At 48.6% G+C, this 27971-nt stretch overlaps 7 protein-coding genes across 7 annotated transcripts; 4 read left to right on the top strand and 3 right to left on the bottom strand.

Moving 5' to 3' along the window:
- Nucleotides 1–6470: 6470 nt before the first annotated feature.
- CGCA056_v000243 (uncharacterized protein) lies at nucleotides 6471–7391 on the top strand (the record flags this gene model as incomplete). Its single annotated transcript, XM_037315504.1, has 2 exons — nucleotides 6471–6831; nucleotides 6901–7391. The coding sequence occupies 2 exons, from the start codon at nucleotides 6471–6473 to the stop codon at nucleotides 7389–7391; spliced, it is 852 nt and encodes a 283-aa protein (XP_037184905.1).
- An 862-nt stretch (nucleotides 7392–8253) lies between these two features.
- CGCA056_v000242 (uncharacterized protein) lies at nucleotides 8254–9066 on the bottom strand (the record flags this gene model as incomplete). The annotated part of the gene is made up of 2 exons (XM_037315503.1): nucleotides 8254–8598; nucleotides 8653–9066. 2 exons carry the CDS (start codon nucleotides 9064–9066, stop codon nucleotides 8254–8256), a joined length of 759 nt encoding a protein of 252 aa, XP_037184906.1.
- Nucleotides 9067–12296: 3230 nt separating this feature from the next.
- On the top strand, nucleotides 12297–14150 carry bcs1l (Mitochondrial chaperone BCS1; the record flags this gene model as incomplete). The annotated part of the gene is made up of 1 exon (XM_037315502.1): nucleotides 12297–14150. One exon carries the CDS (start codon nucleotides 12297–12299, stop codon nucleotides 14148–14150), a length of 1854 nt encoding a protein of 617 aa, XP_037184903.1.
- A 665-nt stretch (nucleotides 14151–14815) lies between these two features.
- Nucleotides 14816–16337, top strand: DCW1-6 (Mannan endo-1,6-alpha-mannosidase DCW1; the record flags this gene model as incomplete). The annotated part of the gene is made up of 3 exons (XM_037315501.1): nucleotides 14816–15392; nucleotides 15447–15691; nucleotides 15741–16337. The coding sequence occupies 3 exons, from the start codon at nucleotides 14816–14818 to the stop codon at nucleotides 16335–16337; spliced, it is 1419 nt and encodes a 472-aa protein (XP_037184904.1).
- Nucleotides 16338–16566: 229 nt separating this feature from the next.
- On the bottom strand, nucleotides 16567–18102 carry CGCA056_v000239 (uncharacterized protein; the record flags this gene model as incomplete). Its single annotated transcript, XM_037315500.1, has 3 exons — nucleotides 16567–17345; nucleotides 17400–17680; nucleotides 17738–18102. 3 exons carry the CDS (start codon nucleotides 18100–18102, stop codon nucleotides 16567–16569), a joined length of 1425 nt encoding a protein of 474 aa, XP_037185780.1.
- A 2489-nt stretch (nucleotides 18103–20591) lies between these two features.
- Nucleotides 20592–21773, bottom strand: CGCA056_v000238 (Sterol uptake control protein 2; the record flags this gene model as incomplete). Its single annotated transcript, XM_037315499.1, has 1 exon — nucleotides 20592–21773. One exon carries the CDS (start codon nucleotides 21771–21773, stop codon nucleotides 20592–20594), a length of 1182 nt encoding a protein of 393 aa, XP_037185779.1.
- Nucleotides 21774–23455: 1682 nt separating this feature from the next.
- Nucleotides 23456–27958, top strand: CGCA056_v000237 (ABC transporter FUM19; the record flags this gene model as incomplete). Its single annotated transcript, XM_037315498.1, has 4 exons — nucleotides 23456–26673; nucleotides 26736–26839; nucleotides 26900–27263; nucleotides 27313–27958. 4 exons carry the CDS (start codon nucleotides 23456–23458, stop codon nucleotides 27956–27958), a joined length of 4332 nt encoding a protein of 1443 aa, XP_037184792.1.
- Between the last annotated feature and the right edge of the window lie 13 nt (nucleotides 27959–27971).

Here is a 27971-nt window from a genome sequence, read left to right as displayed (position 1 = left end):
TTTCAAATAAAATATCTACATATTTAAACTTTAATTACTTCCTTAGAATTAAAAAAAACTTCTAGTATTTTTAAAATATCTATATAAATACTTTATAGCAATAATGAGATTTAAAATTAAAAAACTATAAAAAGAAGAACGTAGTGAGAAGTTAATTAACAATCTATATAATTAAAACCTTTGTTTTTAAAATAGGTTTTTACATATAAAGTTAAGATAAATACTAATTTAGAACGTTTTAAAATTAGAATTTATATACGAAGAGATTTTTAGAAAAAAGACATTTTAAAATACATATATATATAGTAACTTTTATTATAGAAACGTTTTATATTATAATAGCTTTAGCTATTTAATTTGATTTTAGAATATAGTAGTTTAATATAAATAACGTTTTTCTACGTATAGAGAGGGATTTGAATAGATTTCTAATGTATTATTAACTCTTAGAGGATTTTACATATAGAGGAGAATATATAAAACTTAGTAAAACTTTATAAAGTTTTAAAGATGTATTCCTCTTTTAATATAAGTATTTCTGAATACTTTGAAAGAAATTAAGATTTATTTTAAACTTACAAGAGGTATATTCTTTTGAAGATCTTAAATATTACGTTTTAGTTCCATTTTATATAAATAATATTTTTATTTTATATTATTAAAATTACTATTCTAAAGTGAACTAAATTATTAATAAGCAAAAAACTAAATACAAACTTAAAACTTATAATATTATTAAGTATTATTTTAATAGTTATTTAAATAGTTAGAAATTATATAGCTTAAAAGGTCTACTTAGTATATAAACTATATATTAAAAAGATTATTAAGTATTTTAATTTTTAAATAGGAATATATTTTATAATTTTATTACTTCTTAGAGAATTTAAAAACAATAAGGAATAAACTTCTCTTACATATATAAAAAGATATTAAGAGAAAGTTAGTTTTATATTTTATTTAGTAGTAAGAATATATCTAAATATATCTTTTATAGGTATATATCTTTTATATTTCTTTATAAACTTTTTATTAATTTATACAATAGTAGTTAACTAAATAATTTAATATTTCTATACAACCTATTTTTTTACTTTTTATTTTAGAAATTTAAGGGGTATATAAAGTCTTTAGATTATAAATAATACTTTATTTATTATTAATGAAGAAATATAGAGATTAGTTGAGAGATATATTATGTTTCTCTTTAGAAATATAATATATTAAAAAACTATGTATTAAAATATTATTTTAATATTTATAATAGAAATAGAGCTTTAAACTTTAAAAATACCCTAAAAGAAATAATAGTACTTAAAACATTGTTTTAAAGTATAACGTAAAATACAAGAAAAAGCGTTTAAAGAATTAACTATATTAATTAATAGATAGTTTAATTTATAATTAGTTATAGAGAATATATTGTAATGTATCTTTACTATATAGATTTTAAAATATATAGGTATAAGAAAGGTTTTAAGAAATTAGTTTTAATATAGCTTATATATTTATAAACGTAATATTTATTAATAGTTTTATAAGAAACCTTTTTAGAAATAAGTTTAAATACTTTTATATCTTACTAAACTTAGTAAATATATACATATTTATTATAAAATATATAAAATAAAACTATTACCAAATAAAGTAGTATAATAGCTAGAAAGTCTATGTTTAGCTTTATAGCTAAGAAGCTTAATTTATTTTATAAAAGCTTAAAAAATAAGTCTAAACATACTTAAAAGTAAACATTATTTTAACTTAACGCTCTAAATATATATAAGAACCCTCTAAACTTAATCATAAAACTTAGCTTTAATAGGTATTAAAAATAGTAATAAGTACGTTTAATTAGCTCTATTAGTATTAAGCTAAAATAGCTATAAAGAGTTTACTAGCTATAATAAAGCTAAAAAGGATTTTCTCTCTATTATTAAGTAAGGAAAAAATAATTGAAGTAGTATTAAGAGTAATAAGCGTAATAAGAGGGTAAAGAAATATTATAAGTGTAATAAAAGCTAGAAGAGAAGTAAATATAAGAGTAGAAATAAGTATAATAGGAGTAGAAATCTTAATAATACTACTCTAAATAAGAGTAAAAATATATTAAATATTAGTTCTTTAATAATTAAGATTTTATATTTAAAATTAAAAAAGAATTAAAACAACATTTCTAAAGTAAATAAAATACCTCTAGAATTGAGAAATACTTCTAAAAAGGTATTATATTTATAGTTTAGTTAATAAAGTTAAATTTTATAACTTCTTAGAAGTAGTAAGTAAAAAAATATTATAATAAATACTAGAGGGATATAGAAGTCATTATAAAAAATAGAGGTATATAAAATATATCAATTCTTTTTATAATACTTTATATTAGAGGTATTAATAGCTATAAGTATAAAGTTATAATAATAACTTCAGGTCTTATTTATAAAAGTAAACCTAAAGTATTTTTTATAAAAGATCTTATAATAGAGAGGTTTTTAGAGAGCTATTCTAAATAATTAATATAATACTTCTAATACTTAAAACTACTCTAAATAGTATATATATAAGGTGTTATACTTATTTTTATCTTTAACCTCCTTAATAATAAGATAAAGGGAATAAAAAAGGGGAAATATAAAAAAGCTAAAAGGTGTAGTAAACTCCTTATTATTACTGTTATTATTAAACATAGAGAGGAAGTTAGTAGTAATAATAATAGTATTAATAGTAACTTCTTTATATTTATATACCTTATGTATATAAATAAAAGCTTTTTTAAATTAATAAATATTAAAAAGTTTAATTTGTAAAATAGTTAATAAAGGTTCTAATAATTATATTAAATAATTTAATAATTATTTTAATAATATATAAATACTACAATAAGTAATTTAGGATTTTTAAAAACTTACCTTTGTAAACTATAAGAGGTTTTATTTATCTCTACTACTTATTATTTATATTTAATAGTTTATACTAACTATATTTAGAGATTTCATTAATTCTAAGTATACTTATAACTTATTTTAATAACTAAGTAACTTTATTAAGCATTTTTATATTCTATAAATATAACTATAAACGTTAATTTTGTTTATGTATTTATTTTATTGCTTTAAAATCTATTTTTATATATTTTATATAATAAATTTAAATAAGTTTTAGGTATATAGTAATAAGGAATAGATTTTTTAGCTATCTATAATATCTAAAAATACCTTTAATTTAAGCTATAGCCTCACTACTTATTATATAATATATAGTATTACGTAAGCTATATATATAGATATTAGCCTATAATATAGACTACTTTTCTGAATAGTTACTCCTATAATACACCTTTATTTTCCTAATAACCTGCATGCCTATAACTCATAAGATCGATCGAGTTAGTATGAGGTACGCTATAATACCGACTGTACGACGACGATAGGCTGAAGTATGCGTAAGACCTCCCTAAGTCCGGTCTACGGACGAAGGATGGTTGCGTCAGAGTGCGGTTAAATGAATACCGCAGCTGGAGAAAAGATTACAGGAGACTAGGAGGCCCCTACGGAAATACTATGAGCTATAAAGACGGGGCGAGCACGACTTCTTCATATCAACCGCCTAGACCCAATCGCAGGTCTGGATCCTATTAACGGATCCGCCTCACTGGAAACACCTAAGTTGGGCGCCGAGACGGGTGGGGGCGATAGCGCTCTGGGCCGTCGAAGCCCTTGGGCATTTGAGGCCAAATGCCTTGTGATATGATACATGATTACTTGGGGAAAATGAAGATGGTGTGGACATCCCACGCAATTCTACATAAACTACCTACTAAGACGCAAAAAGTCTAATGAGGCATGGCAGCATAGAACAACCCAATCATTTCCAATTTTTCGTTCCATAGCTCTCATTGGTGCCAAAGAAAATGCATTTAGGCAGCAAGTGGTCACGTGACCGCCAGCTTTACTAGGTCATTAGGCGCGTACATCAAAAGCCCAGCTTGGTCTGTGTAGGTAGTATTTCAGCAAAGGATTCCGAACCCACACCCAAGGCAATCTGAATATGAATTGCAACCCTTGTAAGACACGTTCTATGAGTGGGCATTGCACCTACAAGGACCCACGACAGAGCGCTGAGAATCGATGCCTGCGATGTGCATTCGTCTCAGCTTGTATTGGTGTATGGATTGACTGTCTTAACATCACTGAGTCTACCGCTGTCTCAGACTTCCTATGGGGCGGCTTTTTTTCCATTTACACCGATGATGGTAAATTCGATTTGGATCTCTTCAAGATGGAGACTGAGGCCGGTGAGTACCTGCATCGCTACAGAACTCGTTTCAGTCCCTCGAACTGCACGTTATCTGAAGCAGACCACGGCACATACTACCAAGCATAGCAAAGAGGAATTCGAAGAAATCAAACTCTGACGAGCTGCAGATGGTATACTGCCTCCGTTCAATATCGAAAGGGCCGGCCACAACCTCCCAGAAACCACGAATTCAAGTACAACCCGAAAAGCCATAAGCGGCTGGTTTTCAAGTTGTACAGAATCGCATGCGAAGTGCCAGACTCCGCTGGAGTCTGGGAAAGATTTCAGCGGGCCAACCAGAATTCTCGAGATTCTTGAGGATACTATAGTCCTCCGAGAGAACGTCACGAAGATGCGCTACGCCTGTCTTAGTCATTGTTGGGGCAAGCCCGAAGAGGTTTTCCAGACACGCAAGAGAAACATTCAAGATCGCAAGGAAAAGATGCCTTTGAACGCATTGACTGTGACCTTCCAGGATGCAGTCGAGATCTGCCGCTCGCTGGACATCGAATATGTTTGGATCGATTCACTTTGCATCATTCAAGACAGTCCAGAAGACAGGGTGACCGAGGCATCAAGAATGGCTGATATATACGAGAACGCGTACATCACCATCGCAGCAACAAAGTCCACGGCTTCGTCGGAAGGCTGCTACTCGGAGACGCCAACCAAATACATCGCGAGATCTATTTCTGGGTACAAAAACGCCTTTTCACGATTCAAACTCCCCGGATTGCCCACTCACTGGTCTTTCTTTGGCAGACAAAAAGAGCTGCCTCTGTTCAACCGGGGCTGGGTCTACCAGGAAATGCGACTTTCACATAGGGTACTTCACTTCTGCGCCCAAGAGGTGATTTGGAACTGCAGATTGAGGACTCTGAGACAAAAAGAGTCAGAAAGCAACGAATATTCTTTTCCCCCTCCCCCCAAGGGGAGTATCATCTACAATTTTATGCCATATCACATTCCTTCCGAAAGACCAGATCTACTTTGGTATCGTATGATATCTGAGTATTCCAGTCTCCAGCTCACGAAGATTGATGAAGATCGAATGGCTGCTCTTGCTAGTATTGTCAAACGCATGCAAAACCATCACGACATGGGCAAATATCTCATTGAACTATGGGAAAGGACATTGATTTTGGACTTGTGTTGGGCAAGGGCATCCGTTTCATCCCCAGACTCTCGAAGAAAATCGCAATATCCAAGCTGGTCGTGGGCCTCAGTGCAAGAACAAGTCTGTTGGATCTTAGATATCGGCAAGGGGTACGTGCCGTTAGCCACTCTTGTGGGCATCGACGTTGTCCATGAGGGGCCTGATAATTTGGGCAAGGCATCGAAATCTTCGATGACTTCAATCACGATTGAGTCACCTATTCTCAAGTGCAAGGTGGTGTATGCACCAAACGCAGAGGGCAATCCTCAAGTGGTGCTCACAGAAGCAACAGGCATAGTCGCCTATGGGTACACTCCAGACTTCAACATGCCTAGAACTCGAAGGCGAACGGGTCACATTGCTGTGCTTGGTGGCAAAACAACTGGGGCGTGTATGGCACTCCACCTGCAGAAGCGAAGGAGACGAGGTGTAGATGTTTACGAGCGCATGGGTCAAGTTTGGATCGAACAGATGGAGTTTCCAGAGAACGACACCTTGCTGATGTCGAAGGAGGAGATGAAGGGGTTTTGGAGCATCTTGCCCGAACCAAGTGTGATAGAACTAGTATGAGCAGATAATTGAGTGCATCACAGCAGCCTCGCAATCCACCATAACTCGTCGATGAAAAGCTTTGTGCGGATTATTACGGGCAGTTAACAATTCCCAATGTGGCAATTAGCTCGTCGGAGGACCCCTGAAGCCGAGGCCCGGTGAAGCGGCCGGGCGCCTACCCCCGCAAACAGCAGTGTCACGCCGGCGCTGCACAGGCCCGCGCTACGCCCGAGGAGGAAATATAAGGTGCTGACAGCTCGTCCCTTCCCCGCTTCACGTCCCCAATGTTGTTGATCCTCCAGCATACCCCAGATTCGTGCAGTCACCGGCTTGACATCCGACGAAGATTAGTGTTTTCATGGACCTCGAGCGCTCATTCTATCTCAAAGTCTCATTTGCACCACATTAGTCTTAGTTTCTCTTGTTTTTCCACCGAGAGGCTCGTTCCATTCCTCACACCGTTGGGTTCACCATGACCTCTGACGACTTCACCCACGTTCCTCCACCCTGGAAGCTCAAGGGCGACATCTACCTCTTCAGCTTCTGGACACCGAGAAAACAGGCGGAGCACCCGCCGACAATCACATACTCTCCTCTCGAGGCAAATTCATCGTACATTAATCCGGAAGGAAGTCGACCGTTGGGCGGCATCAGCATGGTTCAGATCATACGATACACCGAGAGCCCAGTGGGTCCCTATGACGAGCTGATCCTCAGCCCCGGCTTTCATGAGTACACGGTCGAGGAAAATGGCAAGCGGGTGAAGAAGAAGAATGCCAGAATCACGAGAATTTACGTGTCGCAGAAGCACACTTGCTGGAATGGCCGCAAAAGTGAGTTGTGGTTCCATCTGTCATCTCAGTTGAGATCTCATGTGATTAGTTACTGACATGAGATCTCAGACTGGAATATCCCCAAGCACCTTGCCGCTTTTGATTGGAAGTATGATGTGGACGGCAGCACCCACGTCAAAGTTTTCCCGCACGACACCACAGGCGATCTCAAAGAAGCATCAGCCAGCACGACGCCACTTTTCCAAGCCACATTCAAGCCCGTCCCTTACGTCCCGTCGTTCCCGCTGTCACTGAATCTTCTGTCATACGTCGGCCTTGACGCCACGCTTGTTCAACCTCCGCTACCCGAGGGCAGCGGCATTCAAGGCGAACTGCCAGGCACAGATCGATGGTGTAGCGTTGCGCCGGGGCAGTACTCGAAGAAGGCAAGCCTTGGCTGGTTCGACATTAGACAGGCCGATGAGAAGGGAAACATTGTGGGCGAGCATGAGAATTTCTGGCCTGGTCTTGGAAGGTGGCAGGTTGGCATCAAGATGGAGAACTCGGATGTCACCTTCGCGGTGCCCAAATATTGGGACGCGCCGAAATCTGTACTGTGAGCGTTGGTGCATGTAGGAATATGATGTTTGTGAAAAGATGCGACGATGAATGAATCGGGGACTCAATTCGAACGATGCGCACATAGCAATAGCTCACCATGTGAGAGCCTGTCACAACCTGCGAAGTTTCTTTCTTGATTCTGTATTCAAGTTTACGAGAACGAGCGTGCTGTGGAAACCGGACTAGGGTACTGCAGCTCGCTTCATGAGACAGCCCCAGGACATTACACTCCCTTCTCCTTGTAAGAAGGACACTCACCGCCGTTGCTCGTCTAACCGACATTTTCTAGAATATGCCCATCGAAGAACATCAAACATGACGCGTAACAACGGCAGAAGCGAGAGTTGAACATCCTACGCTCACACATGGCGACTAGCCAGCCTGCCAGGGGCGCTGCCGAGTTGCAGGGGCTGAGATTTGTGACTCAGACTCCCGGCCAGTCTCCACGATCCCGACATATCCCACGCGGCAGCGTCCCATTACGATGGCCTGCATCGGCAAGCTCGGACATTAGCAACGTGGGATCGCATACCAAGACGCGGCTCACGTGAAGATGTGAAGAGGTGGTGGAGACACTTTCGTAACGGCCCGAAGCGACACTAAAGTAGTGCCATTGAGGAGCAGCTTCAGTAATTAATACTCATATCACATGAGCCAGATTGAAGGATCTGATTCATTTTTGGACTGGTGTAGTTTGCAAATATACCACGAAACCCCATTCGGACGTGTCATCATCAAAAGTCGGTCTCACACCTACCCGCCTTACACAGGTCACCAACTCCAAAGACAGCAGATTTGGTCATCAATCCATGACTTCATTCATTTTAAACTATTGAAACGCTTTTGTTTGAACCTCCACATCTATGCTCTGACTCTCTCCTGGCCAACCCTAGCGGCGTGCTCCAGACCCTCAACAACCTCCTTGGGGACAGAGAGGAAGGGAGAGTGGGAGGCCTTGACGGAGTAGGTGAAGCCGTTGGGGCCGAGCTGCTGGGCCATGCCCTCCTGGATGGCCAGGGGGATGGCCTTGTCCTCCGTGCAGAAGAAGAACATGGAGTCAATCTCGTGCCAGGGCTCGTAGGTGACGACGTCGTCGAAGACGGGCGCGGACTGGTGCTTCAGTTGAGAGATGGCCTTGGCCTGGAGCTCGGGCTCGACATCGTGGTAGAAGATCTCCTCGGGAGTGAGGGCGTGGACGTAGTTGCCCTGCAAGAGCATTAGTCATGACACTTGGTTCGTCTCATTTTGATCTCAACTTACATCGAACTTCATCCAGGGGAGGAACTGGCCACCGAGCATGACCTTGATAGACTTGCCGACGGGGACGACGAAGGCGCTGAGGTAGACGAAGGTGATGACACCACCCTTCTTGCCCTCCTTGGCGCGCTGCTTGTAGCCGAGACCCTCGACGGCGTTAGCACCGACGAGACCACCGTAGGAGTGGACGACCAGAACGATCTCCTTCTCCTCGTCGGCGAGCCTCTGGAGGACGGATCTGACGGCCGCAGCGTCGTCGTTCAGGCCCTTGGTGGGGGGCTCAGCGCCGACGGAGGGGTACTCGACGGCGACGGTCTCGTAGCCCTTGGAGTTGAGGATCTGCTCGACGGGAGAGTAGCAGATCTCCTTGTGCCACGCACCAGGCGCGAGAACGAAGGTAGGCTTGGCAGCAGACATGATGTATGTGTTGTAGGTGGTGATGGGTGTGATGTGGTGTAGAAAGATTAGCGAAAGGAGTCTGCAGGTTCGGTAGGAGAATTTCAGAAAGGCTTGTCAATATGAACCAAAGAAGGCGGCGAAGCGGTCAAGATCTTTAAATACCACTAGCCAAATGTGACAGCTGCAGCACCAGGTTCATCGCAATTTGTTGAATTGTTCCGTTTTGTTCCCCTCCTCTCAACCCCTCTCTCTCTGCATTCGTAACCCTGTGGCCCCCCGTTGAGCGATCCTTGCTAGAACGCCCGCGGAAGGCTCAAGTCGGAATTCGGAGAACCCTTGAGCTACCCACCAACATACGGCAATTGCAGCGGTTTCTCGCCAGCTTGACCGTTGTTTGCGGGTCCGGCGACTCATGAGGACGCATCCATTGCGGAGATTCTTCAGCGCGGCACCTCCCCAACGGGGTGACATCGTCCAGTAATGGGCCGAATAGGGACGATAGGGGTCCATATCGAGGGAACCGTGCGCAAACGTCAGAACAATCCAGGGGTCTGGGGGGCCATCGGTCTCTGCTGCGACGCTGGTTCGGATGCTCATCAATCTCAAGCAGAAACGGCCGGCACCGCTTACTTGCCCTTGCCGATATTTCTCAGCCAGAGTTGCATCGAAGTGGCGCCTTCACCCTCTTTGAGCTCTTGCGAGGCTGTCGCTTGTGTTGTTTGCGGCTAAGTCCACGTGTCAGATGCATCTTCTTCGGATGCAGGGTTCATGGGGAGGGGTTGCATGTCGATCAAAGAGGGGAGTTTAAACTGGAACATGAGACGATATCGGAAGAGGGACCATGGCTATTTCATCCTCATATTTAGTTATCACCAAGGTCGTGTTTCGACTTTCCATGGAAGCTGTCGACGAATCCCGGCTCTGGAGGGTCTTGAGCGAGTTCACAGCGATGGCGACGACGACGATGAGGGCATTCTCCACTCGAAGCGAAGCAACACCGCCGGCCTGCCAGGAACGCAGAACTCGAGGCGATTAGTTCCTGCACTGGAATCCTTCGGCAACTTGATTGATAAGGCGGAGGACGAGTTGTCGATGATTTACGATCTCCCCGGCGTCTTCGAAAGCAATTATATAATTGCCGCGGCATTTACCATCACCTCTCGGGCGTCTGATCATCGCTTCACCGTTGGTAATAATTGCGCTCCGGATTGGTGGCTTTTTGGCGGCGCCTCGGAAGCTGAATAACGCCGAATGTTCAAGACAAGTCTTCGGCCATGAGTTCCTCAAATCATTGAAGGGTCCGTATCGCATGTTCGAAGCATTGATCCCCACGAAGTCCAGCGGTAAGCATGCCGTAAGCAGCAAGTCCGCGGATAGGTGGCCCATTTGGCCCTAGTCTGACAGGTGGGCACTGCAACGACACAGCAACGGCATACTCACCGCTCTGATTCCAGACCACGGCAAACGCATTGGATCGCCAGATTTCCGATGTCGTCTTGGTTTGGGAATCTTCGGATGCCAGGTAGAAGTTCAAGGGTGAAGGGTCGGCATTTGGTGTCGATCCCATCTACAAATGAAACCGAACGCCGACCAGGGTCTTTGCGAAGACGCCGTAACCCACTGTGGATAGCGTCGAACTTAAGCTTCCGCACCGTCTGCGAAGTTCCCGTTGGTAGATATCATGCCGACTTTCGAAGTCAGTCGGCTGCGGAGACTTCGCAAGGTGACGAGGTACTTCGTTACAGCAGCGTCCCTCAAACATAGCCACGCACTATGAATAGGCACCAGCCATGAACAGTGCTGAAATGGCGTGGGGGCCAAAGGAAGACCCTTATGCACAGACTCCGCGTTTGGCAAGAGGGAACCGATAGGGCTGAGCGAGCTGCAATGTGTTCCCAAACAGGAATGAATCTTTCGAGCTATGCTGCAGAGTACTTTTGCTAGTGACAGCTATACAGCGAATAGACTACGCAACTTTGGCCTAATATTCCGAAATCGAAAAGTCTAGATATCAAGGTCGTGGCAATTTTCTTCATGCACAGCCTGCCCCATGAGTCGGGAATTTAGGATCAAAAGATCTTTCGACAAGACCTGAGAACTCGCGGCTCGGTGGCCTAAACAGAAGAAGAACTTACATCAACATTCAGTTACCTGATGAGCATTATACAATACCCTGACAAAAGACGACTTACCATGCGCATCTCGTCGATAGAATATCGAAAAGTAGAGAGTCCGTTCTTGAAGTTGTACAGAGTCTTCATGATCTGAAACAGGAAGGAGATCCATGAGCAGTAACCTTTCTAAAAATGATACTGTCTGCTCTGAGAATCATCTCGCGAAATAGAAAACAAAGTGCAAACCCGCAAGGCAGCCAGACCCTGGAATGAACGTGAGACCTCTACGGCTCCAGGATGGGTAGAGGCAGCAATTGGAACAAGTCCCACATATTCAAAATACTTCTGGAACTTGCCTGCAAATGGGTTGCCTTTGCTACTTTACCAGCTCTAACTTTGAGGCTGAACGTGCAGCGGCTCTCAAATTACGTCATTGTGAGAAGTGCTTGGCTGGTTATCGTACTATCTGATCTTTTTACCGAAGTCCCCAATTTCGCAGTCATGATGGTGGAAAGACCAAATACAGGTGATTCGATTGTCAGCAAGCGCTTAACTCATTCGATGCCAGCCCACATAATACACACCTCTCGAAATCACATAGCATGTTCGCGCACATCGGTTGTTTCAGGTGAACCAGATTGAAAAGCAATGTAGCACGAACAAAGTCCTTGAAATGGAGAATCCCACATTCCTAAAAACAAGGCGGTCCCGAATGTCTCAGTCGTACAGCAGGGCGCTTTCTTACCCCACGATTGGCCCAGAACCAACGTCAGCTTTCTGTCCAGAAGCAGCAAATGGATAGCCGCCACATTCCAATCACATGCAGCAAGCGTCATGTAGCTGCAACTGATGCGGGCTAGCGTCCCGGTTCTAAGATCCATTTGAGGCTTAAACGCTACCGCCTGGAGCAAAGGCGCGCGTGATAGGGCTTAGGCAGCACCACGCAACGCCGCAGCCTTCTTTCTGCCTGCAGCTGCGGCCAGCGGGCGGCCTCATGCGTGTCTTGAAAACTTTCATAAGAGTGACAGCAAGCCCCCAAAGCTTTTTACCCTGATCACACGATATTTAACTTCATTTTGTCCACATGCATTCGGCAAGCGGCTGTTGTTTACTTCTCATGCGCATGAACCGACGATGAGCAACTTTCTTACGAAGGCCTCCTTGCTAACTGGCGCAGGCGACCAAGGAATTAGCGACTTCCTGGAGCGAAGTGCGCCTGGCTTTGGCGCTTTACAAAAGTTCTTCTCAAGATGGCTCAGGATTGAGTTGACGACGATCTTTCTACTCGTCACATTCGGAGCCGAGATACCAAACGCGTTGACAGGTCTGCAAAAGCTATGGACGCAGGTCTACTGGTGGGTCACGCGGTTCTTCACAGCGTCAATATCAATCGCCAGCAACGACAAGCTCAACCGGGAGGTGTTGAACTGGCTCGGCGCCCATGTGCTCACTCGCCAAGGCACCCGGATCCTGACAGCCCGCACGGAGGTGATACAGAATGATGCATGGTACGACCGCAAACCTGTTGAGCGCGACGATCTGCACCACGAGAAGAGAGTCCCGGTTCAGTATCTGCCGACCTTTGGCACGACGTGGTTCACTTTTGAGGGAGGCTTCTTCATGGTCCGCCGGGTACCGCAGCGGAGCCCCGGCGCTACGTTCGGGATCCCGGACGAGTACTCCGCAGCTCCGCAGGGAGAGGAGCCACTTGTGGTCATGCGACTCGGCCGGTCGATAGAGCCTATCAAAAAATTTCTCGACAACTGCAGAGACTTTGCGGATAAGCAGCGGGAGTCGTTCATCACTGTCCGGGCTACGAAGAACCAGTACGGACAAGAATCCTGGGATACGACGATTCTTCGGCCAATCAGGTTGCTGGAGACGGTGCACTTTGACGAAAAGACGAAGTCGGAATTGGTTGACGACATTGAGACATATCTTGATCCTTCAACTCGAAAGTTCTATACCGAACGAGGCATCCCCTACAGGAGGGGCTATCTTTTCTATGGGCCACCCGGAACCGGCAAGACGTCTTTATCTTTGGCTCTTGCAAGTCGCTTCAACCTCGAATTATACCTCGTTCACATCCCAAGCATCCGCGGAGACAGCGATCTAGAAAATCTATTCACGGCATTGCCGCCAAAATGCATTGTGTTGCTGGAAGACATTGACGCAATCGGAATTGAACGGCGGAAGAAGCTCGACGTGGACGCTGACTCAGACGAAGATGATGCGGCCAGCGATGCCAGCAGTGAGAAAGAGTATGCCCGTTGTCGGTGCACATTATCCGGCCTGCTTAATGTGCTAGATGGAGTTGCATCCCAGGAGGGCCGTATTGTTCTTATGACATCGAACGTGGCTCACAAACTCGACAAGGCGCTCGTTCGACCTGGACGTATCGATCGCATGATTTATCTCGGCAACATCTCACAGGAGAGCGCCAAGGGCATGTTTGAGCGAATGTACCGACCCCATCTGACGAACAAGACAGCCGTACTTGAGAAGGACCCCGAGGCTTCGCAACAGGAGACGCAGGATTTTGACGATTTAGTGGGGAGCTTCAGCAGTCACATCCCGGAAAATATGTTTACGCCGGCACAAGTCCAGGGCTTTCTGCTCAAGTACCGAAGCGACCCGAAAACAGCAGTTGAACGGATCGAGGAGTGGGTTATGGAAGAGAAGGCCGCTATGGACGAGGAACAACGCCGTAAGAAGGCGGAGTCCACGAAGAAGGCCAGGAAGAAGAAAGCGTTGAAGAAGAAGGCTCTGAAGGCACTCGCTGCCAGCCAGGAAGCCGAGGTCGCAGAGAAGACGACAGAGACTCTGAAGGCTGCGCAAGTTTCAAATGCGGACGAGTCGAAACCCGATCCAACATCAGAGTCAACGGCTGCGAATGGAGAGAAGGAGAAAGAATCTAGAGTCAAAAGTTTAGGAGAAGGTGCGGGTACAACGGTGTTTAACGGCGTTCAGGAGTCGGAAGCATCATAGAAGTACTGGCATGGATGATTGTTTTTGGCGCAACGGGAATGTTTTCCAATGAAGTTTGGATTTCCTTATGACAGGAGCAAACAGCGACTTTTTGCATTGCTTACTGCGACAAATTGCAGTCTTCTGGCAGCGCTGGGGGTTGAGAAGGTAGCATTTTACCCCTTTCAAACACAGCATTTAGCAGCATAGCCGAAATTTCCTGGAAGGAATCCGTACCCGAACACCCGACCTCTGTCTGGGGCGCAAGTCCGCCGATCAATACGATCTGAGGACCTAAAATACTAGCTTAATTGGTTAGTGCTACCTTGCCGAGCAGGCAGCCGTTTGGAGGGGGCCAATTCGTGCGGCACAGCAGGGGTCGCGTTTGTCTGACTTCAGTAAGCACCAACGCGTTTCCACGAAATGGCGGTGTTTTCTCCTCTTGACACCGTCCTTATTCCTCTTCCATCCAGTATTCGGGCGTAATCGCATCTTGGTGAGGTGTCTCGTTCTGGTGGGATCGCATTCTTTGGGTCTATTTGTACGACTCCATCACACTCGTTTCCGAAAGCTGCTCGCTGTCCACTCTCTGGCAGACTAAAATCTCACTCTTGGCGCCAAATTTCTTCCACCATAACAATTAACCAGAACAGCTCAACCCTCCAAATCTACGAGCCAACTTCGAGATGGTCGCGATTCTCCCTTCTGCCTTGTCGGGCGCCTTGCTCGTCTTGAGCTCCCTCCCTGGCTCCGCCGCAGAACTCAAGATCAGCTCTCGCGATGAAATCGTCGAGTCCTCCAGCAAGCTTGCCAAAAGCTTGTTCACCTTTTACGAAGGAGACAAGTATGGCGAGACTCCCGGCGTTCTTCCTGGGCCTCCCCAGTATACGACCGGGGACTATTGTTGGTATCAAGGCGCCGCCTTCTGGCAGACCTACCTCGACTACCAGCACTTCACTGGAGATGATTCGTTCCAGGCCAGTGTCCTCAAGGGCATGGCATTCCAGATTGGTCCGAACAACGACTACATGCCCCCGAACTGGACTGCAACCGCCGGTAATGACGACCAATGCTTCTGGGGCTCGGCCGCGCTGCAGGCCGCGGAATACCAACTGCCAAACGTCGATGGCCAACCGTCGTGGATCGATTTGGCGAAGAATGTGTGGGAAACCCAAGCAAGTCCGGACCGAGACGATGGAACTTGTGGCGGAGGACTGCGCTGGCAGATTTCGCTTATTAACAACGGATATAACTACAAGAACTGTAAGTATTTGACTCGGCTGCTTGGAGGAAACCAAATGCTGAGATAATCCACAGCGATGTCCAACGGATGCTTTCTGAGCATGAGCGCCCGACTTGCGAGATACACTGGTAACGACACGTACGCGAAACAAGCCGAGAAGACGTGGGACTGGCTGAGCACCGTGGGCTTCATTGACAATAAGACGTCAGCTGTGTACGATGGAGCCCATGTACCCTACAACTGTAGCGACATCAACAAGGCCCAGTGGTCTCAGAACGCTGCGATTCTCATTGAAGGCGCGGCATTCATGTACAATTTCGTAAGTTCTTCGACAGATGTCCGCTTTTTCGGCGCTGACATGACATCAGACCGACGGATCCGAGGTTTGGAAAGATAGAACCGCGAAACTAGTGAAATCAGCTATGGAGACTTTCTTCCCCAAGAAGATTGCCTACGAACCTGCGTGCGAGGGACTGGAGAAGGGCACCTGCCCTACCGACGCACTCTTCATGAAGGGATATGTCCACCGTTGGCTTGCTGTCGCCACTCAGGTCGCCCCTTTTCTCTCGGAATCGGTTCTCCCAATGCTGCGGTCTTCCGCCGAGGCCGCCGCCAAGCACTGCATGGATAGCTCCAACGGAAATGTCACATGTGGCTTCTACTGGAGCGAGGCCGAGTTCGTCGATCCCATGACTGCCGACAACACAACTGGAGTCGGTGAAGGGACAAGCGCCTTGAGTGCTATCTCAGGCTTGTTCATCGATTCAGCCAAGGCCCCTATTATTGACAAGACTGGAGGCAGCAGTGGCGGTTCAGGCTCAGGCTCAGGTTCAGGAGGTTCTGCCACCGCTACAACAGGCTCGCCATCGCCAACAGAGTCGCCTTCTGCTGGTATTCGTTTTGGTATCGATGCAAAGACAACCTGGATCATTGGGGCCTTGGCAGTCTTTGCATGGGTTATTTGATTCATGTACTGATGATAGTCACTCACACTGGTTTAAACGGGATGATCGGTCATGCAAGCCTAAGAAATGCTTTGAATGATTCAATGAAATAATCTGACCGACTCAGATTTGCCTGGTCCTAATCTTCGCCAAATGCTGTCATCTGCCACATATCTTCGTAAACCGTCATTACATGCGTGATCCCGCCACGAACGTAGTATAGATGCTAATTCACCTCGGCCATTACCGTTCACCTATGTGTGATCCGGCCACCCAGATATTCCTGCGTATCTTGCAGCACAATACCCGAGTCCTCCTCGTTCTCAATGAGATACCGCGGCACAGTCGCCGATCCCAATCCGATCAAAGTGTTATGCATGTCCTTGGGGTTGATGGTGTCCTTCTGGTAGTGACCCTGCCCCAGATAGTCGCTCGGCAAAACTTGCTCAACGTCCATCGTGTAAGAGTGGTAATCCGAAGGCACGGTCGAAACAACGTCGAAGACAGGCTCAAAGTCCACGTAGGACGCGCTGCCCAGCTCGTCAAAGTCGTCCACCGTGCCGGAGTGTGAATATGTCTGGTAGTCCTGCTGCATCTGCATCACGTAGTCCGTCTCGGCTGTCTTCTGCCGCGACTTGGAGCTGCGCGATGTGCTCGAGGTTTGTACTTGGTGCGCGGAGGGCGTCGCCAGGGGCATCCCGTCCATGCCTTCCCAGCTGGCGTCCTGGTAGTCCGCGAGTTGGTATGATTGTGAAGCGCCGTAGCCGGCGCCGTTGCCTAGTGTGCGACTGTAGCCGCCCGAGCTGGCTGAGGGATATGCGCTTGATGCGTCTGTGTCGGGGGATGCACCGGCGCTTGAGTCCGAAATTCGGCGGTATTCCCGAGACCTGTCCGAATCTGCGTCGCTTCCATCCGAGTCGTACATGACGGTAGATGTAGCGTAGCCTCTCTCCCATCGGTCGACTGCCTTTTCCATTGCCTCAAACATGAGCTGCGCAGGAAGAAGACAAGGCATGTAAGAGTCGTGGTCTGTGTAACTCATTAGCAAGGGTGAATACAAGCCACAGTTTGGGGAACACCCACAAATCTCAACTCTCTTGGCCCACTCTTCCTGACCGGGGAAGAGCTTCATAAGGAGCTTGTGTCTGTACTTGTAATCCAGCGATTGGCCGGTGGCTCTGACGGACAGATTCTCCAGAACGCGATGTTGGTCCTCGGTGAGCAGGGGCGGCTCATAGGGTGACCAAATCTTGGTGCAATTGCGTGCATGCGACGATTTTGACTCAGCAGGCTTGGAGCCATATCTTGCGCCACAGTTGTGGCACTGCTTGTCACTTCTCAGATGCACTCTCTTGATGTGCTCGCTGCAGTTGGTTAGCCGGGGTCTCCGCATTACCCGATTGAGACAATATGGCACTTACATGAGCTTTCCGATGCCGCCCTTGATGTTTCCATCGGTGCACGAGTTGCGAACATGCGTAAAAGCAGCCGGATTCCTGATGAAAAGAGGGCAAGCCAGGTTGACGCTCTTCTCGTCAACGTTGGAGTTGTCGTGGCGGTGGAACGGCAGACCCATCTCCCTCCTCAGCTCAGTCATGAGGAAGCTCTTCATGCCAGACCAGCCGACGGGCGACTCAGGGGTTATTTGCTGCTGGATGACCTCGACGGGGACGTTGGTAGCAAGCTTTGGTCTCTTGACCTCGAGGGTCTGGCTGGACTTGTTGTGGCCATGGCCGCCGGCGGACTCACGGCTTCGCTGCCGAGCTCGCTTGGTGCTCTCGCCCATGGTTGTTAGTTGTCCAGAAATGTCGGTTTTGTTGCGGAGTAGCTGAATCGCCGAAGGAGTCGACGTTCTTGGTGAGATTCTTTAGTTGATCGATGCGTTGAGCGTGGTGTTGTCTGGTCTTGGACTCGGACCACTCAGTTGCTTCAGCAAGTTTGACAATGGTAGCGGGAACGGCGTCTTGTTGCTCTCGAACCCAGGCTTCGGTAAAACGGTTGCTAGGTCCCACGAATTTGGAGTCCTTGCGGATGACGGAGTCAAGTGAAAATGAAGGCGGTTGCTGCCGCGTAAATAGACCTGACGATCTCGTAGATCTAGATTTTGACCCAAACCAATAAAAAGTTAGCCCTATGTCCAATTCATGTAATCGCACGAGTATTCTGCTGGCCAAGGTTCATGGCCAGGCTTGCCCCCGATTGGGGCTAACTCACCTCTTTGGCGTGTTGTTGAGCACCATTCGGTTCAAGTCAGATAGACATGGAGAGCGGCCATCAACCCTGAACACGACACAGGACACACACACACACGCAACACAACCACGAAAAAAGTCGGTCAAAGAGAGCAGAGGAGAGTCGAAACCGGTTCAAGGCATTCAGAGAGGTGAATTGGGATGGGAAAGAGAGAGAGATCGCGGTGGATTGCTCAACGGGGCGGCTTACGACTAAGAAGCAATCCCTCGATCGCAATTGCGATCGGGACCAGCGGAGCCGTCCGCCACTCCCAACAAGTCGCGTTAGTCGCAATTGAGAACGTACAAAAGGGCCAAAAATGGGGTCAATGGGATCCTGAGATGCCCGGGGAGGCAGAACACGATTTGACGCATTTTCTTCAATGTGTGGTTGTACGACATGGCTGTGGGAAGGGGTTTGGACAATTGCTTGGCGCAGTGTCTTGCTGTTCACGAGTCTGGAGTGGACAAAGACGTTCGCTTATGCGCAGTTTATGGGCGAATTTCAACATTCCAAGTCGACAAACTACATACTAAAAACCCATTCCAGAGTCATCTATCAATGAAATCCGTCTTAAAAGGACCAGGATTGATTCGCTCCGGCAAGTTGCACAATGCTTGGCTGGGAAGCGAGCCCTCGACGCCGGCTGCTCGGGACCTCGCATGGCCCCTCCCAAGCCGTTACCAAGAGGCTGGATCGTGCTTCGCGGGGGCAAGGGGGGAAAAATGAAACTGATGCCACGATTACTTATTGACGCATCGCCTGTTGGAACGGCTGCCGGGTCGTTAAGTGGGAAACACCATGGACGTGCTCTCGGAGAATTAGCTTACTATCGTTAAGGACAATCCAGGGACCAGGTGCCTGGAAATCGGGTCTGGTTCATCCCCCACGTGGAAACACGCTGTTTCATAGAGATCCCAAGAACGACGATGGGAGGTTTTCAAACGCGTGATTTTAGGTTCGGATGGGTGAGGGTCCTGCAATAGATCGTCGCCCTCTACATGCAACGGCGGCGCGGAGTCTAGGCTCATCTTTTCAGGGTCTTTTTCCGTTTGGGGACAAGGGACTGGCACGACCGAGGCTTCATCACGAATGGCGGTCTACATTACAGAGGGCAGTGCAAAGTTACAGTCGCATTCATTCTGGAGAAGGAGAGAGAGTATGGGAACGGCAATGTGCCTCACAGAGTCTGTTCCCCTTCTTGCTGCCCAACAGGGACGAAGGGTTCGTTGGGTGATCTATGGAATTTCCAGATTCTTAGATGAGAAACATCGGAAGATCCGGCGTCCCCCGCCTCCAGGCCACACCCATGACTAGTCCCGACTCCTTCTCAACCTTGAGATGCTAGGCCGCAATGTAACCCATCAGTCGTCCTTCTCAGGTCGTCGGTATAGGATAAACGTTTCCCTTCCTTCCGGCATGTGTGGTGAGGCCTGCGACCACCCGCATGCGTCAAGCGGCACGTGAGCTCCTAACCCTCGTCTGCGCCGTAATTCGCTCTGCCCCCCAACCCGTGCGAAGTCTAGAATGCGGCTTGTTCCGGCACGTTGGCTGAAGTTCCCTCATTGGACTTCAAATTCTGCATGCCGAGTCATCGACGGGAACCATCATGGCAACTTGGCCTATCCCAGCTTTGTACGAGAAGTTAGTTGTCGGATGAACTTGGCCAATGTAGCACTGGTATGCGAACTTACCTTCCAAGACTGGTTCGAGAAAGCTTCGCCTTTCCTCTTGTTCTATCAGAGCGCCGACATCATCATCTCGTGCGATGCATGACGCGCTAGTTGCAGTGCATGAAGACCTGGCCATGCAATAAGACAGCTCTATGGCCCATTTGAAACAACTCAGCGACCATCGGTTGGATCGCGGCATCGCGATATTGCATCCACGGATAGTTCGTCTAACAGTGCCATAGCTGCCCAGCCGATGGTCGAGTTGATTCCAGTATCATGCTTATATCAAGCCACTTGTTACTGCAGCTTCTGCCATGAACAGGGGGTGAACCGAAGAATGGAAGCAAAGCGTGCTATACCGTCGTACCACTCAGTCGATGATGTTGCGTACCGACAACACACCGCTATCCGAGGGGGCAGGACGCTTGATCTGGTCCGCGGGCCATCGGAGCCAGTGGCTGTACTGAGGTTCCAGGACCTGAAACAGACCGCTCATAAGATGCTCCGACCAACCTTGCATAAACCAAAAGTGCTCCAACGTCTGCACGAGAACGTTGAAATGGGCCAGCAATATGATGGGCAGGATGTGCTTCTGCTGGAGACGGACGACGAAATCATCCTCCATGCTGTACAGCCAGCGCATGATGCACTCGAACTTCCCCTGGACCTGGTCTACAGGCTCAGCTAGTGTGCCGAAAGTCATCTTGAAGCACTCTTCCAGGGATCCTAGCAACGTCGTGTACATCTGCCGGTCCTGTTCTGGGGCGGTGGCGACGAGATCGGCGAGCTCTTCGAAACGCTTCTCCCAGTGCACCATCTTGTGCACAGGGGGGGGCATCGGCGGGCAATGCGTCCACGTCTGTTCGAACGTCACGCCATCATCTTTCCACCCTGCTATTATCGTCTGGATGCCCATCGTCTTGACGACGAACTTGACGCCACGGAGTAACGCCCACCAGGGCACCTCGCCTTCTTCCGCCACAATCAGGAGATGTCCCGGGCTCGGCCGCTTCGCGAATGTCGACAGACAGACCAGGACTGTCGTATGGTAGAGTGCCTGGCAGTTGTCCTTGTTCAACTTCGGGATGATATTGGTCACATCGGGCAGGGCGCTCGTCGAATGGCGCTCCGCCAGCGCCTCGTAGTGACCGGCGTGGCTTGGGCGCAACCTCGCGAGGTGCTGCGCCGAGATGGCCAGGACCATGTGCAGGACATAATGGTGCTGAAAACCCAGCCGCGGAACGTGTTCTCTCCAGACGCGCGCGTCGCCCAGTGTGATGGCCGTGTGGCACATGTAGTGGTGTAGGAGTTCGAGATCGTCCGGGTTCAGGACTTGGGGAAAGGAGGGCTCGACGGTCGCGGGCACGGCGGCTGGGGTGATTGGTGTTCGGGCGGATTCAGGCTCGGAGGCCGTCGGCGTCGGGAGTTTCTGGATATCGTCCCAGTTCTTGCGCGGACGGCCCCGTTTCTTCGGCGTCGGCGTCGGGGATGATGATGCGGTCGGGGAGTGGGCGGGCGGGTTCGTCAACGGAGGGGCAAAGTCGCAATGCATCGAGAACCGGACGCAGTTGCCGCACTCGGGCTTGATTTCATCGCACTAATCACCGGGGAGACAGAGTCAGTCTAGGCCGTCTTCAGAAGTGGGTTGAGCGTAGGGTTGGCGGTAGCTCGAGGGGTGGGATGCTTGCCTTGACTTTTCTCCTCTTGCAATTCATGCACCCATTTCGAGATTTCTTATGGGATCTTCTCTTGTTCTTACGACATGTACCACAGCAACAGCCAGCGCCAGCCGCAGCCTTGTGCTTTTGCGCCTTACATGCCAGAGATTCTTGAGCCGAAGCTTGGTCTGGGTCGTCTCTCTCGTCCTTGTCCATCGTTCGCGATCGCATTCACGCCGACCGGAGTGCTCGAGCGTACGTATCGATCAGGCTACAGACGTCGAATAGGATTGGCTGAGTGGGACCGAATATTCCATCCCGCTTGTACCATACATGTGACGTCGTCTAGAATCTTCCGATGAGGGCCAGACACTGGCAATTGGCTTCGCTGATGCATCTTGGGGCGCTTTGAGGAGTACGGGAACACAGGGTCTCTTTGACTTGGCCGGACTTCTGCCCCCCGCCCGTGGACCTCGGAAGATTTCGTATTTTGTACGAGAAATACGGGACGGCTTTGATTGGAGGAACAGGGTTCCAAACGCTCCCCACATTCCGGTTCACGCCAGGTGGGTGTCCGAGAGCATCGTAAAGTCGAACAGTTCTTGAAGAAGCCAATCATTGATCATGGGGTTATAAAATGCCATGTGTGGTTGCCATCTTCCTATGGCTCGACCCGAGCTGGAACCTCTCGCTTCGGTCGATTGCTCTGTTTTTGCTTCTTGTCTGCCCGAGATTAATCTACGGAGCTGCCGTTTTGCTTCTCAAGTGCGCTATCTCGACTCCGAGAGCTTTGCTTCGCCCCAGATCTTGCTCGATTGCCTAAACTCGGCCAAGACAACGCTCGAGATCACAAATTTGTCGACTCAGGCTCTAGAGATAGCGAACGCTTCGTACAATATGCGGCTTATGTCTCTCTTAGTCAACCACCACCATAGCGGCGCGTCCGAGAAGTTGATTTATCTTAGCTTTCTCTTCCCTCTAGCTCATTTCGTCCCCACAAACACGGCCACTTTCGCTATGAGAATGATTTGACTTTTTCTGCCAACCTGCGTTGGCTCATGCGTTCTGATGTTCGGTTCAATCACACCCTTCCGCTGTCTCCCAGTTGCCTCAACCCGTCTGTGAGTCACAACCTCTTATCTTATCTACCCGTAGTAGACATGAGCGGTAATTCTGCTCCAGACGAAAGTTCTTTGAGGCGGTGCAGCAATAAGATTGCTTGTACCAAATCACCCGCAGGCCTTATTTCCGAACAACTGTCCGCAGGCCTCTGCTGGCGTTGCCCATGCCTTGCTTTTGACTGCTTCAATGTACCTCTCCCCCTGGCCTATGCTTCGACCAATGAGACAGCCTCATCATGCCGTAGGCAACATGAAAATGTTAGACGTTACATCGGCAACCAGTGTTCTCGAAAATCTCCCCCAAGCCTGCTATTCCTCTCTGGTATTGGTCACCGATCCTTCGTTTCTTTCAGGAACTTTTGAAGGGGTGGATTGCGACATAAGATGCAGCATGTCCCTCCAGCAGCAGGCGCTGTAGTGGGAGGACTCTGGTCTTGGCCCATTTCATGTTGACCATGAACGACCAAGACAATAATTGCATCAAAGATGTGGCGTTCGGCCTGCGCGCCGACTGCGACGCGCCCGACTTCCCCGCCGTCGAGTACCGATGGATCTTCTGGCTCTCGGTCGCAACTGCGGCCGCCTTCACAGCGGTCGCGGCTCTCCGCATACTCCGCCTTTACCGGTCCCAGGACCCGTCCGTTGTGCGCGGCGCCGGAATCATGTGGATCGCCAAGCTCGTTGCCGGCGCCGTATTCACCGGGCTAAGACTCGGTCTTCTCGTCGTGGTGCTTCGCCCGCAGAATGGCCATCCTAATGCGGAGCTCGTAGCATCCACAGCCCTCAATTTCACCGCGTCTTGTCTATTATTCGCGCTCTCGCCACTTGAGCATTTCAAACGGTCTCGGCCTTCCATTTTGGCTTGCTCTTTCCTCTTTCTCGCTCTGATCTACGACATCTATCGATGTCCTTCCCTCTGGTCTGCATCAGACCAACCAAATAATGAACACCTGTCACTGTCTTTCAAGGTCCTGTTCACGACTGCAATCGTCGTCGAGGTCTTGTTCTTGGGACTAGAGAGCTTGAAGCGGAGGCGGTGGGTTAAGTGGGACTCGGACGAGCACAGTCCGGAAGAGACGAGCAGCATCTTGAGTCTTGGCCTCTATTCATGGCTCAATCCCTTGTTGTGGAAGGGTTACCACAAGCCCTTGATAATGGATGATCTGTTCCCACTTGATACTTCCATCTCTGTCGCAAAGCTAGACACTCGAAGAAGCCCGGAGTCGAAAGGAACCTCTATCTCAGACCTCGTTCTGTGGCTCGCGAGGCCGCTGGGCTGGTCCGTTCTGTTGCCCATTCTTCCAAGACTTTGTCTTCTTGGTTTCACCTTCTGCCAACCTTTCTTCCTCCAACGCCTACTGGGCTTCTTGTCATCTAATGAAGACAACTCATCAACCGCCTCCGGACTCGTCGCAGTCGCAGTCTTGACCTACTCAGGTATCGCCATCTCAACTGCCCTGTACTGGTACTACCAAGAACGTTTTCAGTCCCTCTTCCGCGCGTACCTGATATCTGCAATCTACCAGAAAACGGCCGAAATTCAGCATGTGGGCGATGGCGACTCGGCTGCCGTCACACTGATGGGTGCCGATGTCGAGAGAATCTACACTGGCCTCCGCCTCATGCACGAAGTCTGGGCCAATGCAATCCAGATCGGAATTGCTTCTTGGCTTCTACATCGGCAGCTCGGCCTCGCCTTCCTTGCCCCCCTTGTCATCGTCCTCATTTGTTTCTTCATCTCGTTTGCGATATCAAAACGTGCTGTACCCTACCAAAGCGCGTGGATGGCCCGCGTGCAAAAACGCATCGCAGCCACCTCGGTCGTTCTCTGCAACATCAAGGATCTGCGTGTGTCTGGAATGATTCGTCCCGCTGCGGCTCTCGTACAGCGGGAGAGGGAAGACGAGATCCGTGTGGGAGAGCGCTCGCGCATCCTCATCGCCATTAGTGCCAGTTCGAGCCAGCTTCCGCAAGCTATTGCGCCAGCTTTAGCCTTCGCTTTCGGCCCAAAGGTTTTGGACGAAACGCGAGCATTTACAGCGCTCTCCTTTCTGGCGCTGCTGACGGCACCGTTACTAGTCGTACTGCAAAGCTTGCCCATTATAGCTGCTTCTCTTGCATGCCTTCAGAGAATCAAGGTGTTTCTGGCTCGGGGGGCGAGAGTGGATGGGAGGCACATCGTTGACCCGACTGACACTGATGAGAAGACTGGGCATCCGGATACTGAGGTTAAGAGCAAAGAGGCTTTCATTAGCATTCAAGATGGAAGTTTCGGCTGGACAGACGACAAGCCCGTCCTCAAAGACATCAGTATCTGCGTTCCCCAGTCATCCATCACGTTCGTGGTCGGTCCCGTTGCCAGCGGAAAATCCACACTCTGTCGAGCTTTACTTGGCGAGGTGTCTCACGCCAAGGGCATCATCACCTTGGGATCTAAGAAACTAGCATACTGCGACCAGACGCCGTTTCTCTTCAATGCCTCGATCATGGAGAACATCATTGGGTTCTCTCCACTCAACACAGCTCGCTACGCCGACGTCATACGGGCAGCAATGCTGTTGGACGACTTGGCAACCATGCCAGCTGGAGACAGGACTGTTGTGGGCACGAAGGGTGTCTCGCTGAGTGGTGGCCAGCGGCAGCGTATATCTCTCGCAAGAGCACTCTATCATGAAGCAGATATCTTGGTCCTCGATGACGTGTTTCGCGGCCTAGATTCATCGACGCAGCACCAAGTTTGCCAGGCCATCTTCGGAAGCAATGGACTTCTAAGAAAGCGGGGCACGACTACCATTATTTCTACGCACTCGACACAATTGTTGCCGGTTGCCGATTCAATCATTGCGCTCACACAAGAGGGTACTATTCTCGATCACGGCACAGTCATAGACATTACAGAAGATCAGGAGAGAGCTCGACGATTCGGTCTCACGAGTATCCCAGAAGCTATCATAAGACAAAGCAAGAACGACGCGACAACGGATGAGATGGAAACATCCCGGTCAAAGGATGCGAGAGAAGCATCACAGCCTCCGAAGACGGTCATTGTACCAAAACCCCAGCCTACCTCAGCAACCATTCCCACCGTCGACTTGACCGTCTACCGCCACTGGCTTTCCACCATGAAGCCTCTTCCGCTGATCATGTTCGCTATTTTAGTGATTGGTGTTGGCTTCTGTGCCAACTTCCCAACAATCTGGCTCAAGTTTTTGTCGGCAGACTCAACGTCTTCCACGCCTCAGCATAGCTTCGCCTTCTGGATGGGACTTTATACCCTCATCGGAGCAGGTGGTGTTATCTGCGTTTTCCCTGCTGGTCTCATCATGCTTCGCACTGCCGTACGTCTTGCTGGGAAAGACCTTCATCATGCCACAGTCGACACAGTCATGAATAGCAGCCTCCGATTTCTAAGCACCACGGACGTTGGCAAGATCCTAAACCTTTTCAGTCAGGATATGAACATCATGGATACGCAACTGCCTCGCATGATTAACAACCTCTGCTTTTGTCTTGCCATCGCCGTTGGGCAGGCTGCCGTGATTGCAGTGTCTTCAGCCTGGCTGGCAATTAGCTATCCGTTCTTCGTGTTGTTGCTGTGGGTGGTTCAGAAGATTTATCTTCCCACCTCCAAGCGGCTTCGTATTCTTGATCTCGAGGCAAAGACTCCTCTCTAGTAAGACTTCCATGCCTTAGACTCAACTCAAACAGCCCGCATTCTAACCAGTCTTTCTCCAGTACCAACTTTCTAGACACCCTGAATGGCCTGCCCACCATCCGGGCTTTCGATTGGTTTCCTCATCAACTAGCCCGCAACAACACCCTGCTCGATGATTCCCAGCGTCCTTCATATTTGTTGGCAATGGCACAACAGTGGCTGATGCTAACAATGAACATCATAGTGGCCGTTGTAGCTGTCCTCCTAGTAGCTCTCGCGACGCAATTAAGATCTGACACGGGCAACGTCGGTGCAGGTCTGGTTACTCTCATCACACTCGGCGGCACGCTGACAACAATTGTGGTCGCGTACACCGGTCTTGAAACGTCTCTTGGCGCAATCGGTCGCCTTAAAGCATTCGAAGAGGAGACTGAGAGGGAAGATTCCGTAGGCGATGATGTTATACCTGATGAAGCCTGGCCAATGAACGGGCATATAGATATACGTAACGTGGACGTAAGCTACAATGGCAGTCATAAGGTCCTGGAAGGTTTGAACATGATTTTTGAACCCGGACAGAAAGTTGCTATATGTGGAAGGACGGGAAGGTAAGCCGTCAAACCCCCTTGCCGAGCCATATTTACTGACCTCGAACAGCGGCAAATCCTCTATCCTTGCACTACTGCTACGCCTCATCGACCCCTTGCAAGCGAGCGCTACTGCAAATCATCAGCCTGTCATCATGATTGATGGCGTTCCCCTCAACACCGTCAATCGTATCACCCTCCGCGAGCGCGTCATTTCAGCTTCACAAGATCCCGTTGTCCTCCCCGAAGACACAACATTCCGCGCGAATCTCGACCCAGCCTCCGTTGCAACTAATGAAGAGTGTGCTGCCATTCTTTGCGATGTCGGTCTCGACACCGCTGTCGAAGAAAAGGGCGGACTTAATGCCATGATCAGCGGAGCTGAACTCAGTGCAGGCCAGAAGCAGTTATTCAGTGTTGCTCGCGCGGTACTACGCCGCAGGGTGAGACGTCGAGAAACCGGTGTTGACGGCGGTCTTCTGCTCCTTGACGAGATCACATCGGGAGCGGATACTGAGACGGAGAAGAGAGTTCATCGGATACTGGACTCTGAGTTTGGGGGATATACGGTAATCATGGTCACACATCGGAAGGAGATGGCTATTTCCTGTGATCGGGTGATTATGTTGGATGCAGGGGAGGTGGTCGAGGATGGTCCGCCCCAGGTGCTACTTGCGAAGGCGGACGGCAGATTCAAAGCTTTATGGGAATTGTGAACATTTTATTTGG

The sequence above is a fragment of the Colletotrichum aenigma genome (assembly GCF_013390185.1).
Source record: "Colletotrichum aenigma strain Cg56 chromosome Unknown KSG_Cg56_contig01, whole genome shotgun sequence".
In the NCBI taxonomy this organism is placed as follows: domain Eukaryota; kingdom Fungi; phylum Ascomycota; class Sordariomycetes; order Glomerellales; family Glomerellaceae; genus Colletotrichum; species Colletotrichum aenigma.
Note: the sequence above shows the minus strand (reverse complement) of the source record. Positions and strands in the feature narration are given on the sequence as shown.